Source organism: Malurus melanocephalus, unplaced genomic scaffold (genome assembly GCF_030028575.1).
Source record: "Malurus melanocephalus ecotype Western Australia unplaced genomic scaffold, MMel_1.1 scaffold_1167, whole genome shotgun sequence".
NCBI lineage: Eukaryota > Metazoa > Chordata > Aves > Passeriformes > Maluridae > Malurus > Malurus melanocephalus.
In genome coordinates this window covers 23302-39756 of record NW_026624399.1, presented here as the reverse complement: position 1 = coordinate 39756, position 16455 = coordinate 23302, and the positions used below count along the sequence as shown (strand labels likewise).

At 49.1% G+C, this 16455-nt stretch overlaps 1 protein-coding gene across 1 annotated transcript in view; it reads left to right on the top strand.

The window, feature by feature from the left end:
* The window catches only part of ELL (elongation factor for RNA polymerase II), a gene marked incomplete at its 3' end in the record, with an annotated part of 55859 nt that overhangs the window by 31690 nt on the left and 7714 nt on the right, over positions 1-16455 (top strand). Inside the window, exons 3-7 of the mRNA XM_057387284.1 lie at positions 104-225; positions 470-633; positions 3244-3497; positions 7026-7150; positions 10424-10520. Coding sequence (XP_057243267.1) covers positions 104-225; positions 470-633; positions 3244-3497; positions 7026-7150; positions 10424-10520 — 762 coding nt within the window. The remainder of the gene's footprint in view (positions 1-103; positions 226-469; positions 634-3243; positions 3498-7025; positions 7151-10423; positions 10521-16455) is intronic.

Below are 16455 nucleotides of genomic sequence, written 5' to 3'. Positions count from 1 at the left end.
TTTCCTTGCACTGGGCCATGCACTGAATGGGATTGAGTCTTTTAGGCTGCAGGAGAATTGAATTTATTGATAATTGTGCCTGATCTCCCTCCTGTCYGAGCAGCACATCGCCATCCCCAGGCCCGACCGGCCGGCCGAGGTGCGGACCTTCACCTTTTATCTCTCCAATATCGGCAAGGACAGCCCGCAGGGCAGCTTTGACTGCATCCAGCAGTACGTGTCCAGGTGAGTCCCAGCAAAACCCAGCCCTGGTTTTACCCCTGCTCCTCCCTAACAAAGCTTCATGCACCTCCTGCCTTTTTACACTCTTTCTGCTGTGTTTTGATGTGGTTTTTTTTTGGGAAGGATCCGTTCCCTCCCGGCTCCTCCGCGTGTCCCCCTCTGTTTCTCAGCCARCCCTGCCCCCAGTGCCAYCCTGGTGTCCCCTGGCAGTGCCAGCAGTACCTTTTCCTTCTCATTTCTCTTGCAGCAATGGCAATATCCACTTGGATTGCCTGGGAAGCATCCAGGATAAAATCACCGTGTGTGCCACCGACGATTCGTACCAGAAGGCGAGGCAGAGCATGGCGCAGGCCGAGGAGGAGACACGGAGCCGGAGCGCCATCGTCATCAAACCTGGGGGSAGATATGTCGGTAAGGAGCAGCTCCCTGGGGCTCTGGGCAGCATCTGGAGTGAATCYTGATGGTTTTGGTGATTTTGGGAGGCTGAAAAGTCCCTGGGAGCWCCTCGGGGGTGTCTGGTGTAGGGGCTGCTCTCGCTGTGTTGTGTTGTGTTCAGGTTCTGTCACCGCCCCGGGGACGCCGTGCCTGTCCCATCCCTGGAAATGTCCAGGAATCCTGTCCAGTCCTGGAATCCTGTCCATCCCTGGAAATGTCCAGGAATCCTGTCCAATCCCAGGAATCCCATCCAGTCCCTGGAATCCTGTCCAGTCCCAGGAATCCTATTCAGTCCCAGGAATCCCATCCAGGACCAGGCTGGAGCAGCCTGAAGGTGCCCCTGCCCACGCTGGGGGTGGCACTGGGTGATCTTTAAGGTGCCCTGAGCCTTGCAGGGCTCTGTGTGTGTGTGTGAGGTGACATCGCTGTGGCCTTGGGTCACCTGTGTCCCCGTGCTGGGCTCCCTGCTGAGCCCTGCCCGTGGCTGTGCCCCTGCTCAGCTCAGCTGCCACGTGCCACCAGCAGGACCAGAGTGGGGGACACAGATAGCCATGCCCTCTGTGCCCTCTGTGCATCAGCACAGTCACCAGCCCACCCCAGAGCTGCCCCTTCTCCCTGTGCCACCAGTGGGACCACAATGGGGGGACACAGTGCCCTCAGTGCCCTCTGTGCCCTTTGTGCATCAGCCCAGAGCTGCCCTTTCTCCCCGTGCCAGCAGCAGGAAAACTTTGGGAGAGGAAATGAAACCATGGCAAACACACAKGGAGCCTGCAGAGAAGCCAGGGCACAACCTCAGGGCACAAACACTAACCAAAACACAGTTTCACTTTTTTTTTCTTTTTTTTCTTTTTTATTTTTTTTTCTGAGGCAGCTGCTTTTCCTGCAGCCCATGTGATCTGTAGCCATCCCTTCTCAGAGGATCTGTGACGAGAAGGGTTGAGTTGCAAAACGTAGAACTGACCCTGACTCATTGTCACAGCAGCCAAGTGCTCAAAGCTGAGAAACAAGATAGTAATCAGGAAGGAAATGCATTGATTTCCTGTAGGCCAGGAGATTATTTTGTTTAGCTCCTCTTTGAGAACATTACAGTAAGTGCCTGAAGTTAAAGCTTCTGAGGGAGGAGATTCTCAAAGCAATTTGCTTTCCCGGAAAAGATGGAACAAAACTTTTTTTTTTTTTTTTTTTTTTATTTTTTTTTTTTTTTTTTTTTTTTTTTTTTACATTTTTAATGTAAAAATTCTGCTAAAAAAAACCCTTTGAGTGGCCTGAAATGGAGACAGAGCCGTGTGAGCTGCAGGGGATGCATGCTCACACTCCAGCATGTGCAAATCCATAGAATGCACGTGGATAAATATTTGAAAATCCTTTCTGTCCTGCCTTCACTTTGGTTTTTTTTTTTCTTTCCCTATCCCCGCACATTTTGGCTCCAGCCTTTTCAATGGAAACCTCCCAGCGTGGTGTTTTTACTGTTCATGACCTGGCAAAGAGTTAAAGCAGCTCTAGAAAGCTGACGAATCTTCTCCCATCCCATTTCTGGAAACAAAATCCAGCTGACCTCTGTGTCGGGGGATGTTTAACGTGCAAATTGGTGTCATGTCCCATCTTGGGACAGGCTCTGCTTCCTCTCCCAGCTCTGTGGTGTGGAATGAGAAGCCAGGAAATGGGGCCTGGGTTATGCAATTGCAGCTCAGTAAAACAAACAGTGCAGAYAATCCTCAGTATCTTCAGATGACTCAGTTGAAAACGTCTTTTCCTAGCAATGGAACAGAGCTCCAAACACTGAGGGCTGGATGTTGTTTGTCCTAGCCAAGGTCACTGTCTCCAGCCCCAGCGATTATTGATTGCATCTCCAGSTTTTTCAGACCTTGGAACCCACAGGTTTTGTTTTCAGGTTTTGCTTGGTTTGTCTTTAGTAGGAGGAACCTGTGTTTGAAATAATCCCAGTGTTTGGGCTGCACTCGGTGATGGTGTGAGGGTTCTGTTCCTCAGCAGGAATGGGAAAAAGGAATTCTTGGGTGGTTCTGTCAGCCAAGAGCCACGCTGGGGATGGAGCWGAGATGCACTCAGAGGCAGCTTTCTGTTGTCATTGGTGTGCAGAAGGGGTTATTGCAGCAGCACAGGCAGCACCCTCATGAATAGGCTGATGGGCCGGTGTCAGCCCCATTCATGGGGCCGTGCTTGGAGGGGGAAGGGAGCAGGACCCAGCCCCATAAAGTTCCTATTGTTCGAAAAGCAGAAACATCTGCTGGAGGAGCGTTTTTGCTGAGCTCAGCAGCGGGGAGCCGCTCGTTGACCACTTCTGGTCTTTCCACTCCRTATTTCCACTCCTCTACACAATAATGCCGAATTTTCTTCTGCTAGGGAGGGCAGAACCGCTTCGATTAAGCGTGGGGATAGCACTTGGGTTAAATGAAAAGCTGGCAAACAAAGGGAGCTTTATGTGGCCCATAACAGTCAGGTTTGCCGAGCTCAGTGTCACTGTGTGTTGTGAGGTTGTCACCGAGCTCGCTGCGGAGGGTTTGGGGTTGTTTTGTCCCCCGCTGTCCCCAGACCCCGCTGCAGTTCACTGTTCTCATCTCATTTTAGGCAAAAAGGTTCAGGTGCGTAAACCTGCACCAGGAGCTTCCGATGCTGTTCCCTCCAGGAAGCGCCCAACGCCCGTCAACCTTGCCAGTGCAATAAAGAGAGGCAATAGTGCCATTTCCCAGAGACCCTTCAAAGATAGGGTTGTGCACTTACTGGCACTAAAGCCTTATAAGAAACCCGAACTTATTCTCAGATTGCAGAAGGATGGACTTTCTCAGCAGGACAAGGATTTGCTGGATAACCTTYTGCAACAGGTTTGTACCTTGATGGAGGCACCGGGTTAGGGAAAGGGAAATGTCCCCTCTCAGCCCCGTCCTGTGACACTGGGGTGTGTTATCTGCAGGCTGCAGCTGAACCTGGCTCTGGAGCTTGTGGGGGATGCAGATCTTGGCTCCTGCTGCTGCAGAGATAGCAGGAACCTCCCTGGGACCAGGGGTGTGACCAATCTGGGTGATTCCTGCTCACCACATCGGTCCCTTTCAGAGGGACACTTGTGCTTGGTCATGGGGAGGATTCTCTTCACACTGGACCCATGAATTATTTGGTTATAACCTGTAAATCTATTTATTCTCATGGACGTGCAGGAGCAATGCTCTGTATATTATAATTATTATATATAGAAAGGAGCAATGCTCTGTATATTATAATTATTATATATAAAGGAGCAATGCTCTGTATAGTGTTATATATATAAAGGAGCGATTCTCTCTATATTATAATTGTTATATATATCAAGGAGCAATGCTCTGTATATTATAATTATTATATATATAAAGGAGCAATACTCTGTATATTGTTATATATATAAAGGAGCGATTCTCTGTATATTATAATTGTTATATATATCAAGGAGCAATGCTCTGTATATTATAATTGTTATATATATATCAAGGAGCAATGTTCTGTATATTATAATTATTATATATAGAAAGGAGCAATGCTCTGTATATTATAATTATTATATATATAAAGAAGCAATGCTCTTTATATTGATATGTATATAAAGGAGCGATGCTCTGTGTATTATAATTATTATATATATAATGGAGTGATTCTCTGTTTTATAATCATTATCTATATCAAGGAGCAATGCTCTGTATATTATAATTGATATATATATCAAGGAGCAATGCTCTGTATATTGTTATATATATAAAGGAGTGATTCTCTGTATATTATAATTATTATACATATAAAGGAGCAATGCTCTGTATATTCTTATATATATAAAGGAGCGATTCTCTGTTTTATAATTATTATATATATAAAGGAGTGATTCTCTGTATATTATAATTATTATATATATCAAGGAGCAATGCTCTGTATATTATAATTATTATATATATCAAGGAGCAATGCTCTGTACATTGCAATTATTATATTTATAAAGGAGCAATTCTCCTTATATTATAACTATTTATATATAAGGAGCGATTTCTGTGTCGGTACAAGTTCTGTACACAAAGTAAAAGATATCCCCTGATTTTTTTGTGCTGCTCAGAGCCTTTCCTGYGTGGCAGCAGCCCTGGTTAGGTGTGAAGATCATGCAGCTCCTCTCCAAGCACATTATTTGTATGTCAAGTGTGAAATCTGTCTGAGCTGAATCAGTTCCTAGCTTTGAGTCACACTGAAGGTGCCATTTTAGGCCTCGCAGTAAACACCTTCATTGCTTTATTAAACACACAGTGCCTATTTATTTAAATGCTGCAGCTGCCTTCTTCTGTATTGGAATAGATTCTGGGGAAAACTCCTGATTTTTCTCTTTTTTTTTTTTTTTGACTTTTTTCCACAAAGAGAAGTTCAGTTTGCCCAAGGGCACAGGGCAGGTCATACAAAAAACAGAACCACAGCTGGCACAACTCCTTAAACTTTAATCCCAGCAGTTTTTTTTTTTACAGCAACTTTTTCTCTGCTCTCCACAAGTTTCAGAGCAGCAAATAATGCTTTTAACACATTTRTGATGATGTTTTTTGCTGGATGCTSTGCCCCGACAGGCGAGCGGCGCGTGCGGCGGYGGCCACGTTTGGCTGTGAACATTCTGCTCGTAAAGTTAATCCCTGTCAGCCCTCCCAGGGCTCCCATCCACGGGCAGACACAGATAAGCTAAAAATTACAGGGCTGCACTTAAAGCTGCACGTCTAAATCCGGCTAGGTGTGGGTTTCATTGTGCTCTTGCATCTCTCGCAGGACTCGGTGTTCCTGGCGGCCTTTTTGCCTCGTTTTGCAAGGTTTCTATTTTTGGGAGGGCTGGGGTGGAGCTTTGCAGAGTCCCACACGAGCAAAACAAGGAGGGAGCAGCTCTCAGCCTCTGTGCAGAGAAAAATCCAAGTTGTTCTTCCCGGGTTCTGGGAGCAGAGAGGTTTTTTTGGGGTTTTTTTTTGGTTAAGGAGAACCTGGCTTTGCTTTTGTCTCCTGRGTGTGTTCACTGGGATACCTCGATRTAAAACACAGCTCAAATTCTYGTGTTTTGGCTCGGGGTTTTGGAAAGCTGACAGGACTGAAAGGAAAAACAAAGTGTTTGTCATGTAAACTGRTAACTGGGCTTTCTATTTTTTCGCTTATCAGGAGAGTTTGCCATGTTGGTTGTTCAGCTTTTTGYGTGGAAATTCCTGGATTTTTAGTGTTTTTTATATTGGGTTGTAGCCTCCCTAAAGCAAAAGCAGAGGAATCTTCAGCTCATTCAAGGCTTCCCACTCCTTTGYTTGTTTTTGGGGCATTTTCTACCCCGTGGATCTGAGAAATCCCCGAGTCCAGCTCAGTCCTGGATATCAGCAATCCCCAAACAGATCCACGAGGTCTCCGTGCACCAAATAAAATCATTTTCCACCTCCAAGGGCAGCACTCCCCATGCTGAGGGGGCTCCAGGCAGATTTTGCTGCCTTTTCCTGGCTGTGGGCAGAGCTTTTGGCACCTGGGCCTGCAGAAACACACAGAAAAGTTGATTTTTTCCAGATGCTCTGTGAGCTGAGGCTGCCAGAGGAGCTGCCTGGCAGTGCCCACAGCATCAACCTGGGGTAGAGGAGGGAGATAAACCCAAGCTCTGGATCACCCAGGAGAGCTTAACCCGCTGGGGCTCTGTGCTCTGAATTTTTGGGTGTTTAACCAACAGTGAGGAGTTCAATTTGCAGCCAGGCTGTGAAAAACTGCAGGGATCAGGATCACCCTGCCCAAACTGTGCCCGTTCTCACCCTGGCACACAGGGAATTGTGGCAGAATGGATGGAACCTCTGCTGCTGTGGGAGCTCTGAGTGCAAATCCCACCTTCTATTCCCACCTGGAAAAGTTCTCCCAACCCCAGGTGATCCCAGGCTGTTCTCTCACAGCTCTCCCTGCCCGTTTCTTTGGCTCTTTGGTGAGAAATTATCTCCTGGCAATTGTTAACCCAGTTATCACCCCCAGAGTTCCTTTTTGGCCCCGTTCTGGCTGTGGGACAGGTGTGATAAGTGAGCTGCCTGTTCCCATTAGGCTTCATTTCCAGGTATTTCCATCAAAGTGCTGCTCCAGCCTCCCCAAGCTGAATAATCTTTTTTAGATAGGACTGATTTCCCACTCAACTGGCTGTGCTTTAGAAGCTGGGTATGAATTATTGCAGTGACAAGGCCACCGTTTGATTAAATAATCTTAATAATAAGGAAATGAAATATTAAAGTTTCTCCTTGTTCTCTGACACTGCTAACAGCTGCTAAGTCTGCTCAGAGTTTGTCTTAGCTCTTGTTTGGTGGAGGAAGTGAGAAAATTAAACCTTCATGATGGTTTTTTTTTCCAAACTTTTTCCTTTCCAGGTGGCAAATTTGAGTGCCAAGGACAGCACTTTCACCCTGAAGGATTGTGTCTACAAGGAGGTGCAGAAGGACTGGCCTGGCTACTCAGAAGGAGATCAGCAATTGTTGAAAAGGATCCTCGTTAGGTAAATTCTCCATTTTCTTCCTTTTGTTGTCATCCAGGGGATTCTGGACTGGAGCAGGTGCTGTAAACCTGGGGAGATCAAGGACTGGGATTTGAATGTTTGATTTATTTTAACATCATTTCATCYGTGGGAGTGAACAAAACTCCAATATCCCAATTCTGCTCTTCARATCATCCTGAGCTGTCTTTAAATAATATTTCTTGAGGGAATCCTGGATGGGGGCAGAGCTGGGGGAGTTAATTCTGCTGCTTTAAAAACCCAGGAGCTGAGTGGATTAAATGTCTSCAGCTCCACCTCCTTCCCTTTTTCCACATCTCCTTGCACGTGGCTTCCATCCCTGAATCTGATAAAAAACCTTTGATTGAAGGGAGGAAAAGCARGAGGAAAAAATCCCTTATAAAACAAACTCTGTGTCCAAAGGAAACCTGTTTCGTGTTTTTTTTCCTGCAAACAGCCCTCAGCTCATCTGAAAAATCTCCCTCTGCAGATATTTTCCTTAGGTGAAGCCTCCCAACTTGAAATTTTGCAGGAAAAAACACCAAATCTCCCAATTTTCTCCAGAATTCTGCTCTCTGTGTTAATATTTTTCAGTGCCTCGGCACAGATTTTGTAATACAGGCAGAACATTTATTTGTGCTTTATTTTATTGCACTTTTRGTTAAGCTGAAGCTGATTTAAAAGCACAATTGACTTGAAGATGAGGCTTTTTTAAAAAAAAACAACAGAAAACTCACACTCCAAGTGTGCTCAAGGAAAATCAAAACTCATTTAGATRGCCTTGATGTGAATTTATAATTAAATGGAAAAATACAACTGCCATGCAGACTTTATGGCTTTCAKAAATWAAAAAAAACAACCCCAAAGTGAATTTTTCCCTGCAGAAAAGCAATGTTTACTGCTTTCTGGAGAATTGTGGCATTTGCTTGGGCAAGGGTCTAAAAATAAACCTTGGAAAGGATGTGTTCAACTGTCCAAACAAAGCCCTGCTGGGCCAGTGCAGGTAATGAGGCTCCAGAATGGAAAAAAAAAAAACCAAAAAAACCCATGGGGTTAAAAAGGAGAGAAAACAGCCCCAGGAACAGGAGTTCCCTCCTGTTTGGGTTAAACCCAGCTCAGTTTCTGTCCTGGTTGAGTTAAACCAGCTCAGTTCTATCTTGTTTGGGTTAAACCAGCTCCATTTCCCTCCTGGTTGGGTTAAACCAGCTCCGTTTCTGTCCTGGTTTGGTTAAACCAGCTCCATTTTCCTCCTAGTTGGGTTAAACCAGCTCAGTTTCTGTCCTGGTTGGGTTAAACCGGCTCAGTTCCCTCCTATTTGGGTTAAAACAGCTCAGTTCTATCCTGGTTGGGTTAAACCCAGCTCAGTTCTATCCTGGTTTGGTTAAACCATCTCCATTTTCCTTCTGGTTGGGTTAAACCAGCTCAGTTCCCTCCTATTTGGGTTAAAACAGCTCAGTTCTGTCCTGTTTGGGTTAAAACAGCTCTGTTTTACTCCTGTTTGGGTTTAACACACTCCATTTCCCTCCTGGTTGGGTTAAACCAGCTCAGGTCTGTCCTGTTTGGGTTAAACCAGCTCAGTTCTATCCTGGTTAGGTTAAACCAGCTCAGTTTTCCTCTTTTTTTATGTTTTGCCTCCTTTTGTCACCTCTGGGGGCCCGGACCAGTCGGATCTGTGGAAATTGTCCCATCCTGGGATGAGCTTCAGGGCATTTCCAAMCCAAACCATTCCAGGATTCTCTGGAATCTTTGCTGAGCTGAGCTTCCATTGGCTCCCCCAAATCCATAATTAGCAATTAGGGGCTGTGACGAGGTTGCCCAGCCCCCCAAAAGCCACTTTCAGGGCTGCTCAGGCCACATCAGTGTCCCCTTCCCATTTTCCAGTCCCCAAATCCTTTCCTGTGGCTGCTGGGGTTGTTTTAAACCAAATTAAAACCAAATAAAACCAAATTAAACCAAATTAAACCAAATTAAACCAAATTAACCAAAGCCAGGTCGTCTGGAAATTGCTGCAACACATCCCCAGGTTCAAGCTCAGGTTAAAAACCCAAACTTTGTCAAGTCCTGGGCGTTATCTCCGAGATAATCTCCCCAATGTTTGAGGGATATGAAGGAGCTTTCACGCTGCTTGCAGTTTTTTGAGGTGGAATTTAAATTTGGGTTATTCAGGCTCTGCAGCTTCTGACAAACTGACTGCAGAGCTGCTTTATTCAAACCTTTAACCCTCAATTCTTTTTTTTTTGTTTTGTTTTTTTTGTTTTGGAGTTTGTCAGCTGCAGTTTGGTGCAAGAGCAGCTTTATTTTTTTTTTCTGGGTGATTAATGGAAGGGGAAGCCTGGTGTCAGAATTGTTGGGCAAAGCTGGGAAAACACTCAGAGATCTGGAGGGGAATTAAGCACAYAAATGATTCTAATTGTGCTTTTTATTACTCCAAAAAGTTTTTCTTATTTGCCTTATTTTCTTTGAAAATTCTTATTTTCTTATTTTCTTAATTATCTTATATTTTCTTATTTTCTTATTTGATGTGTATAACCCTCCTCACCAGAAATTTTCTTTTTCTTATTTACCACAAACACAGCTCAGAGTGGCTCTGCTTTGCACGATGCAACTTAAAAGTGTTTTTTGGGGAGCCTAAAATGTAAATCCTGCTGGACCTGAGCAATTCCTGGTCCAATCCTGCTTTTCCAGAGGAGCTCTCTGCTGAAAGGGCTGCTGTTGCCATGAAATGTTGTTTTAATGATGCTAACGAGTGAGAAAACTTTCCTGGACATTTGAGCTGGACTTTGAGCCCCTCTGAGTGGTCTCAGAAAGCAAAAAACTCAGCAGGAATTTGTTGAATTGATGTCTTCCCGAGCTGTGTTTCAATCAGCAGGAGTGATATGTGATATCCATTACACCTTAAAATTCACTGCCACTTGCACCAATTTCGGTGTGATTTATGTTTCTGAGGCTGGGATTAATTTGTTTGAATTCTTACGTCACCGKTTCCAGAGGAAAAGGGTGAAATTGCTGGAAAATAAATCCCAGCCTCAGCAGGGGATCCTTTCAAGGACTTGTGCTGGCCCAAGGTGTTACTTGCATTGCCAAAAAGCCACAAAAATCACGGGAAAACAAGGAAAAAATAAGGAATTCCAATCTTTCGGTGATGTTTTCCTGCAGTGGTTTCTCTTTCCCAGATTGTGTCGAGCTCAGAGCCTGAAGGAGCTCCTTTCAGGGCATCTCCAGCTGTTTTTTTTCTGGGCTGAGTGTGTTTTTTCTGAGCCCCGCTGTGTTTTACAGGAAGCTCTGCCAACCCCAGAACAGCAGCGGCTTCCAGGGAGAGACCCCATCGCTGAGCCCCCCGAAGGACCCCGTCAACTCCAGCTCTCCCCCTCAGGTGGGTGACACCTCCTTGGGTGACACTGGGTGGGTGACACCGGGTGGGTGACACCTCCTTGGCTGGGTGACACCGGGTGGGTGACACCTCCGTGAGTGACACCTCCTTGGGTGACACCTCCTTGGGTGACACCTCCTTGGGTGGGTGACACCTCTCAGGTGGGTGACACCGGGTGGGTGACACCTCTCGGGTGGGTGACACCTCTCGGGTGGGTGACACCTCCTTGGGTGACACCTCTCGGGTGGGTGACACCTCTCAGGTGGGTGACACCTCCTTGGGTGACCCCTCTCGGGTGGGTGACCCCTCTCGGGTGGGTGACACCGGGTGGGTGACACCTCTCAGGTGGGTGACACCGGGTGGGTGACACCTCCTTGGGTGACACCTCTCGGGTGGGTGACACCTCTCAGGTGGGTGACACCTCCTTGGGTGACACCTCTCAGATGGGTGACACCTCCTTGGGTGGGTGACACCCTGGGGACCCCAGGATTGCTGAGCTCCTGACGGCTTTGGCTGCTGGGTTGTGGGTGGGGTCTGCACCCTGTAATCACCTGCTGCCAGGTCAGGAGGTCCCCGATGTTTTATTCCTCTTTTATTCCTCTTTTATTCCTCTTTTATTCCTCTTTTATTCCTCTTTTATTAACTCGTTCTGCCCTTCCCCAGCATCTGTTTCTCCTCTGCCCGTGGGGAGGCTCTGAGACCTCGAGGCTCAGGTTTAAATTCCTTTTGCAGCACTTCCATCCCTCCCTCCCCGAGTTCCTGGGAGAACGAGCTGCTGTTTTCCTCATTACTCATAATGCAGTGGAACGAAGCCCTAATAAGCAGCTCCCAAACGTGGCTGAGTTATTAAAAATCCTTGACCTTTCGCAGCCTAATTGCCGTGACAGATCAGGGGCAGCTTGGGCTGCTCCTGGCTCAGAGCTGCCACAGAAAAAAAACATTTCACCGCTTTTTCTGTGCCCATAAAACACMCAGGAGCTGTGTGGAGCAGAGCATTGGTCCCAGTTCTCCCAGTATGGCCCAGTACAGGCTGGTGAAAGGCTCTCCCTGCGTGGGTCAGCCCAGACAAGTCRAGCATTTATCTTTTACCCAGTGGAATGTGTAATGCTGCCTGTCTGGACAGACACTCCGGGGATTAGTGGCCAACAATAGCAGCAGGTAAAGAAATTCTCTGCTGGTTGTGGCACCCAGAGGGAGGTGATTCTGTGTTTCAGAGYGATCTTTGTGGGATTTTTTCACCAGGGAACTGATCCCAAATTCTCTGCTTTGAGCTTGTTCCTGCTGAATGGAGAGCGATCGCAAAGAAAGGGTCGCTCAATTCTTTTTTTTAAAGTTGAAAAATCATCTTGCTTCTCTGGCTGTCTGTGTTTTAAAGACTTTAAAGGTCTTTAGGGTGAAGTTTTCATCTCTYAAAACGACCCAGTTGAAATTTTGGGTGGTTTGGATTTGGGAAAGGGATGATCCAGTGTGGAATGGAAGCGTTTCCAGCACGGTTGTGTCGTGTCAGACAGAAAACCCACAACATTGGGAGCTTCTTTAACACTCTCTGGCTGTAGTTTCTCTTTAAATAAATGGTTGTGAAGGGATACAGTGGCAGCAGAGGACTGGGATTTGGTAGGCTGGAATTCAGAATATTTTGGGAAAGTTCACTCRCGGAATGAAGGTGAAGGAGAAAAGATTGATCCGGTAATTCTAGGGCAGGAATGTGTGTAACCCTCCTCACCAGAGAGGTGAGTTTGGAGGGGCTGAGAGGTGTTTTTGGAGAAAAGGTGGTCAAATGTGGCAGGATTTGAGCTGTGTGGAGGAGCTTCAGTCAGAGCTGCCTCTCCTCGGGGGATGGAAGGACATTTCTGGGATGGGAAGGGATGAATGGAAGGACATTTCTGGGAWGGGAAGGGAWGGGATGTTRCTGAGCYGGTCAGGCTGTCCCTGCCCCTTGAGCTCAGAACCAGCAGCTCATCCCTCATTACCCTGCCAGGAGGAAAGAATTCCTGGCACTGTGTCCTGGAGACCCCTGAGTTAGCAAAGAGATAAAAAACGGGGAAAAAGAGGGAATCAGGGGCTCCTCGGACCGTCACCAGCCCTGCTTTGGTGATGGAACAACATTTCCATTCGCAAACACGGCGCGGCCCTGCCTGAGACAGAACGAAAATAATGGATTGTCCAAAAGAAACAGCCAAAGCTATGGCTTGTTTTCCTCTGGGCACGGAATAATCCCTGGCTGGGAGCTGCTGCTGCCCCAGAGCTGCCAGGTGGGCACACAGAGAGGGCWGCCTGAGGCCAGGGCTGGCACGGGATGGGCTCAGCCTGGGCGATGGTTCTGTGCTCGGGGCTCAGCCTGGTGGATGGTTCTGTGCTTGGGGCAGCTCTGCCAGGCTGGAGGTGGTGTGGGCACACAGAGCTGCTGCAGGGCACAGCTGGGAGCTGCTGCTGGGCACACAGAGCCACTGCTGGGCACAGGGAGCCACTGCTGGGCACAGGGAGCTGCTGCAGGGCACACAGAGCCACAGCTGGGCACACAGAGCTGCTGCAGGGCACAGGGAGCCACTGATGGGCACAGCTGGCAGCCACTGGTGGGCACACAGAACCACTGCTGGGCACAGGGAGCCTCTGCAGGGCACACAGAGCCACTGCTGGGCACAGCTGGCAGCCACTGGTGGGCACATGGAGCCACTGCAGGGCACACCGAGCCACTGCTGGGCACACAGAGCCACTGCAGGGCACACCGAGCCACTGCTGGGCACACAGAGCCACTGCTGAGCACACACAGCCACTGCAGGGCACAGGGAGCCACTGCTGGGCACACGGAGCCACTTCTGGGCACACAGAGCCACTTCTGAGCACACAGAGCCACTGCTGGGCACACAGAGCCACTGCTGAGCACACAGAGCCACTGCTGGGCACACAGAGCCACTGCTGAGCACACGGAGCCACTGCAGGGCACACAGAGCCACTGCTGGGCACACAGCCACTGCTGGGCACACAGAACCACTGCTGGGCACACACAGCCACTGCTGGGCACAGGAAGCCAATGCTGGGCACACGGAGCCAATGCTGGGCACAGGAAGCCAATGCTGGGCACAGGGAGCCACTGCAGGGCACAGCTGGCAGCCACTGGTGGGCACAAGGAGCTGCTGTAGGGCACAGGGAGCCACTGCTGGGCAGTGAGGGAGCTCACACAGAGCCACTGCAGAGCACACAGAGCCACTGCTGGGCACACACAGCCACTGCTGGGCACACACAGCCACTGCTGGGCACACAGAGCCGCTGCTGGGCACAGGGAGCCAATGCTGGGCACACAGAGCCACTGCTGGGCACAGCTGGCAGCCACTGGTGGGCACATGGAGCTGCTGCAGGGCACAGTTGGGAGCTGCTGCTGGGCACAGGGAGCTCACACAGAGCCACTGCAGGGCACAGGGAGCCACTGCAGGGCACACAGAGCCACTGCAGGGCACACAGAGCCGTTGCTGGGCACAGGGAGCCACTGCTGGGCACACAGAGCCACTGCTGGGCACAGCTGGCAGCCACTGCTGGGCACACAGAACCACTGCTGGGCACACAGAGCCACTGCAGGGCACACAGAGCCGTTGCTGGGCACAGGGAGCCACTGCTGGGCACACACAGCCACTGCAGGGCACACAGAGCCACTGCTGGGCACACAGAGCTGTTGCTGGTCACAGCTAGCAGCCGCTCCCTGCTCTGCCCGCTCACAAAAGGGGCACTCAGGTCACACCAGCCCCCCTGACGTGGCTTCTGAAAGCGCTGCCAACGTCCCCTTTGGCCTGGAATTCGGAGAACTGAGGAGGTTCCTCCCCTGTGCCAGGCAGTGAGTGCCCTGTTCTGGAGAAGGGGGAAGCTCTTGAGCACGGAGCTGGGAGTAAAATGCAGAACTGGTGAATCCCTCCCTGCTCCAGAGCCTGTTTTCCCTTGGCAGGGATTTCRGGGTGCTCAGGACTGATGTTTTATCATGCAGAATGGGTTGGGTCATTAAAGCTCACCCAGTGCCACCCCTGCCATGGCAGGGACACTTCCCACTGTCCCAGGTTGCTCCAAACCCTGTCCAGCCCGGCCTTGGGCACTGCCAGGGCTGTTTCCATTCTCAGATTGTTGGAACAGGCTCTGAGCTCCAAAGTTTGAGCTGCAGTGGGGGCCGGCTGGGCATGGGCTGGGTGTGGGTGAGATCAGGAATTGCTGCAGGGATCCTTTCAGCTCTCCCACCATCCCTGGGCTCTCTGGCTGTAGTTCCTGTTCAGAGAAATGGTTGTGAAGGGGAGCAGCTCGGGATGGATCAGCCGCTGTTCCCCGGGATTTTTATTCCCTTCTCCCGGGGATTTTTATTCTCTTCTCGCGAGGATTTTTATTCCCTTCTCCCCAGTATTGCAGCTCGGGATGGATCAGCTGCTGTTCCCGGGGATTTTTATTCCCTTCTCCCGGGGATTTTTATTCCCTTCTCCCCGGTATTGCAGCTCAGGATGGATCAGCATGGTCTGGGTGTGGGTGAGATCAGAAATTGCTGCAGGGATCCTTTCACCTCTCCCACCATCCCAGTTCGGGATGGATCAGCCGCTGTTCCCGGGGATTTTTATTCCCTTCTCCCGAGGATATTTTTATTCCCTTCTCCTAGGGATTTTTATTCCCTTCTCCCCGGTATTGCAGTTCGGGATGGATCAGCTGCTGTTCCCGAGGATTTTTATTCCCTTCTCCCCGGTATTGCAGATCGGGATGGATCAGCCACTGTTCCAGGGATTTTTATTCCCTTCTCCCGGGGATTTTTATTCCCTTCTTCCCGGTATTGCAGCTCGGGATGGATCAGCCGCTGTTCCTGGGATTTTTATTCCCTTCTCCCGGGGATTTTTATTCCCTTCTCCCGGGGATTTTTATTCCCTTCTCCCCGGTATTGCACCTCGGGATGGATCAGCATGGTCTGGGTGTGGGTGAGATCAGGAATTGCTGTTGGGATCCTTTCAGCTCTCCCACCACCCCAGTTCGGGATGGATCAGCCACTGTTCCCTGGGATTTTTATTCCCTTCTCCCGGGGATTTTTATTCCCTTCTCCCGGGGATTTTTATTCCCTTCTCCCTGGTGTTGCAGTTCGGGATGGATCAGCCGCTGTTCCCGAGGATCTTTATTCCCTTCTCCCGGGGATTTTTATTCCCTTCTCCTCGGTATTGCAGCTCGGGATGGATCAGCCACTGTTCCAGGGATTTTTATTCCCTTCTCCCGAGGATATTTTTATTCCCTTCTCCCGGGGATTTTTATTCCCTTCTCCCCGGTATTGCAGTTCGGGATGGATCAGGCACTGTTCCCAGGATTTTTATTCCCTTCTTCCCGGTATTGCAGCTGGGGATGGATCAGCCACTGTTCCTGGGATTTTTATTCCCTTCTCCCGGGAATTTTTATTCCCTTCTCCCGGGGATTTTTATTCCCTTCTCCCGAGGATTTTTATTCCCTTCTCCCGGGGATTTTTATTCCCTTCTCCCTGGTATTGCAGTTCGGAATGGATCAGCATGGTCTGGGTGTGGGTGAGATCAGGAATTGCTGTTGGGATCCTTTCACCTCTCCCACCACCCCAGTTTGGGATGGATCAGCCGCTGTTCCCGAGAATTTTTATTCCCTTCTCCTGGGGATTTTTATTCCCTTCTCCCAGGAATTTTTATTCTTTTCTCCCTGGTATTGCAGCTCGGCATGGATCAGCCGCTGTTCCTGGGATTTTTATTCCCTTCTCCCTGGGATTTTTATTCCTTCTCCCTGGTATTGCAGTTTGGGATGGATCAGCCACTGTTCCAGGGATTTTTATTCCCTTCTCCCGGGGATTTTTATTCCCTTCTTCCCGGTATTGCAGTTCGGGATGGATCAGCCGCTGTTCCTGGGATTTTTATTCCCTTCTCCCGGGGATTTTTATTCCCTTCTCCCGGGGATTTTTATTCCCTTCTCCCCG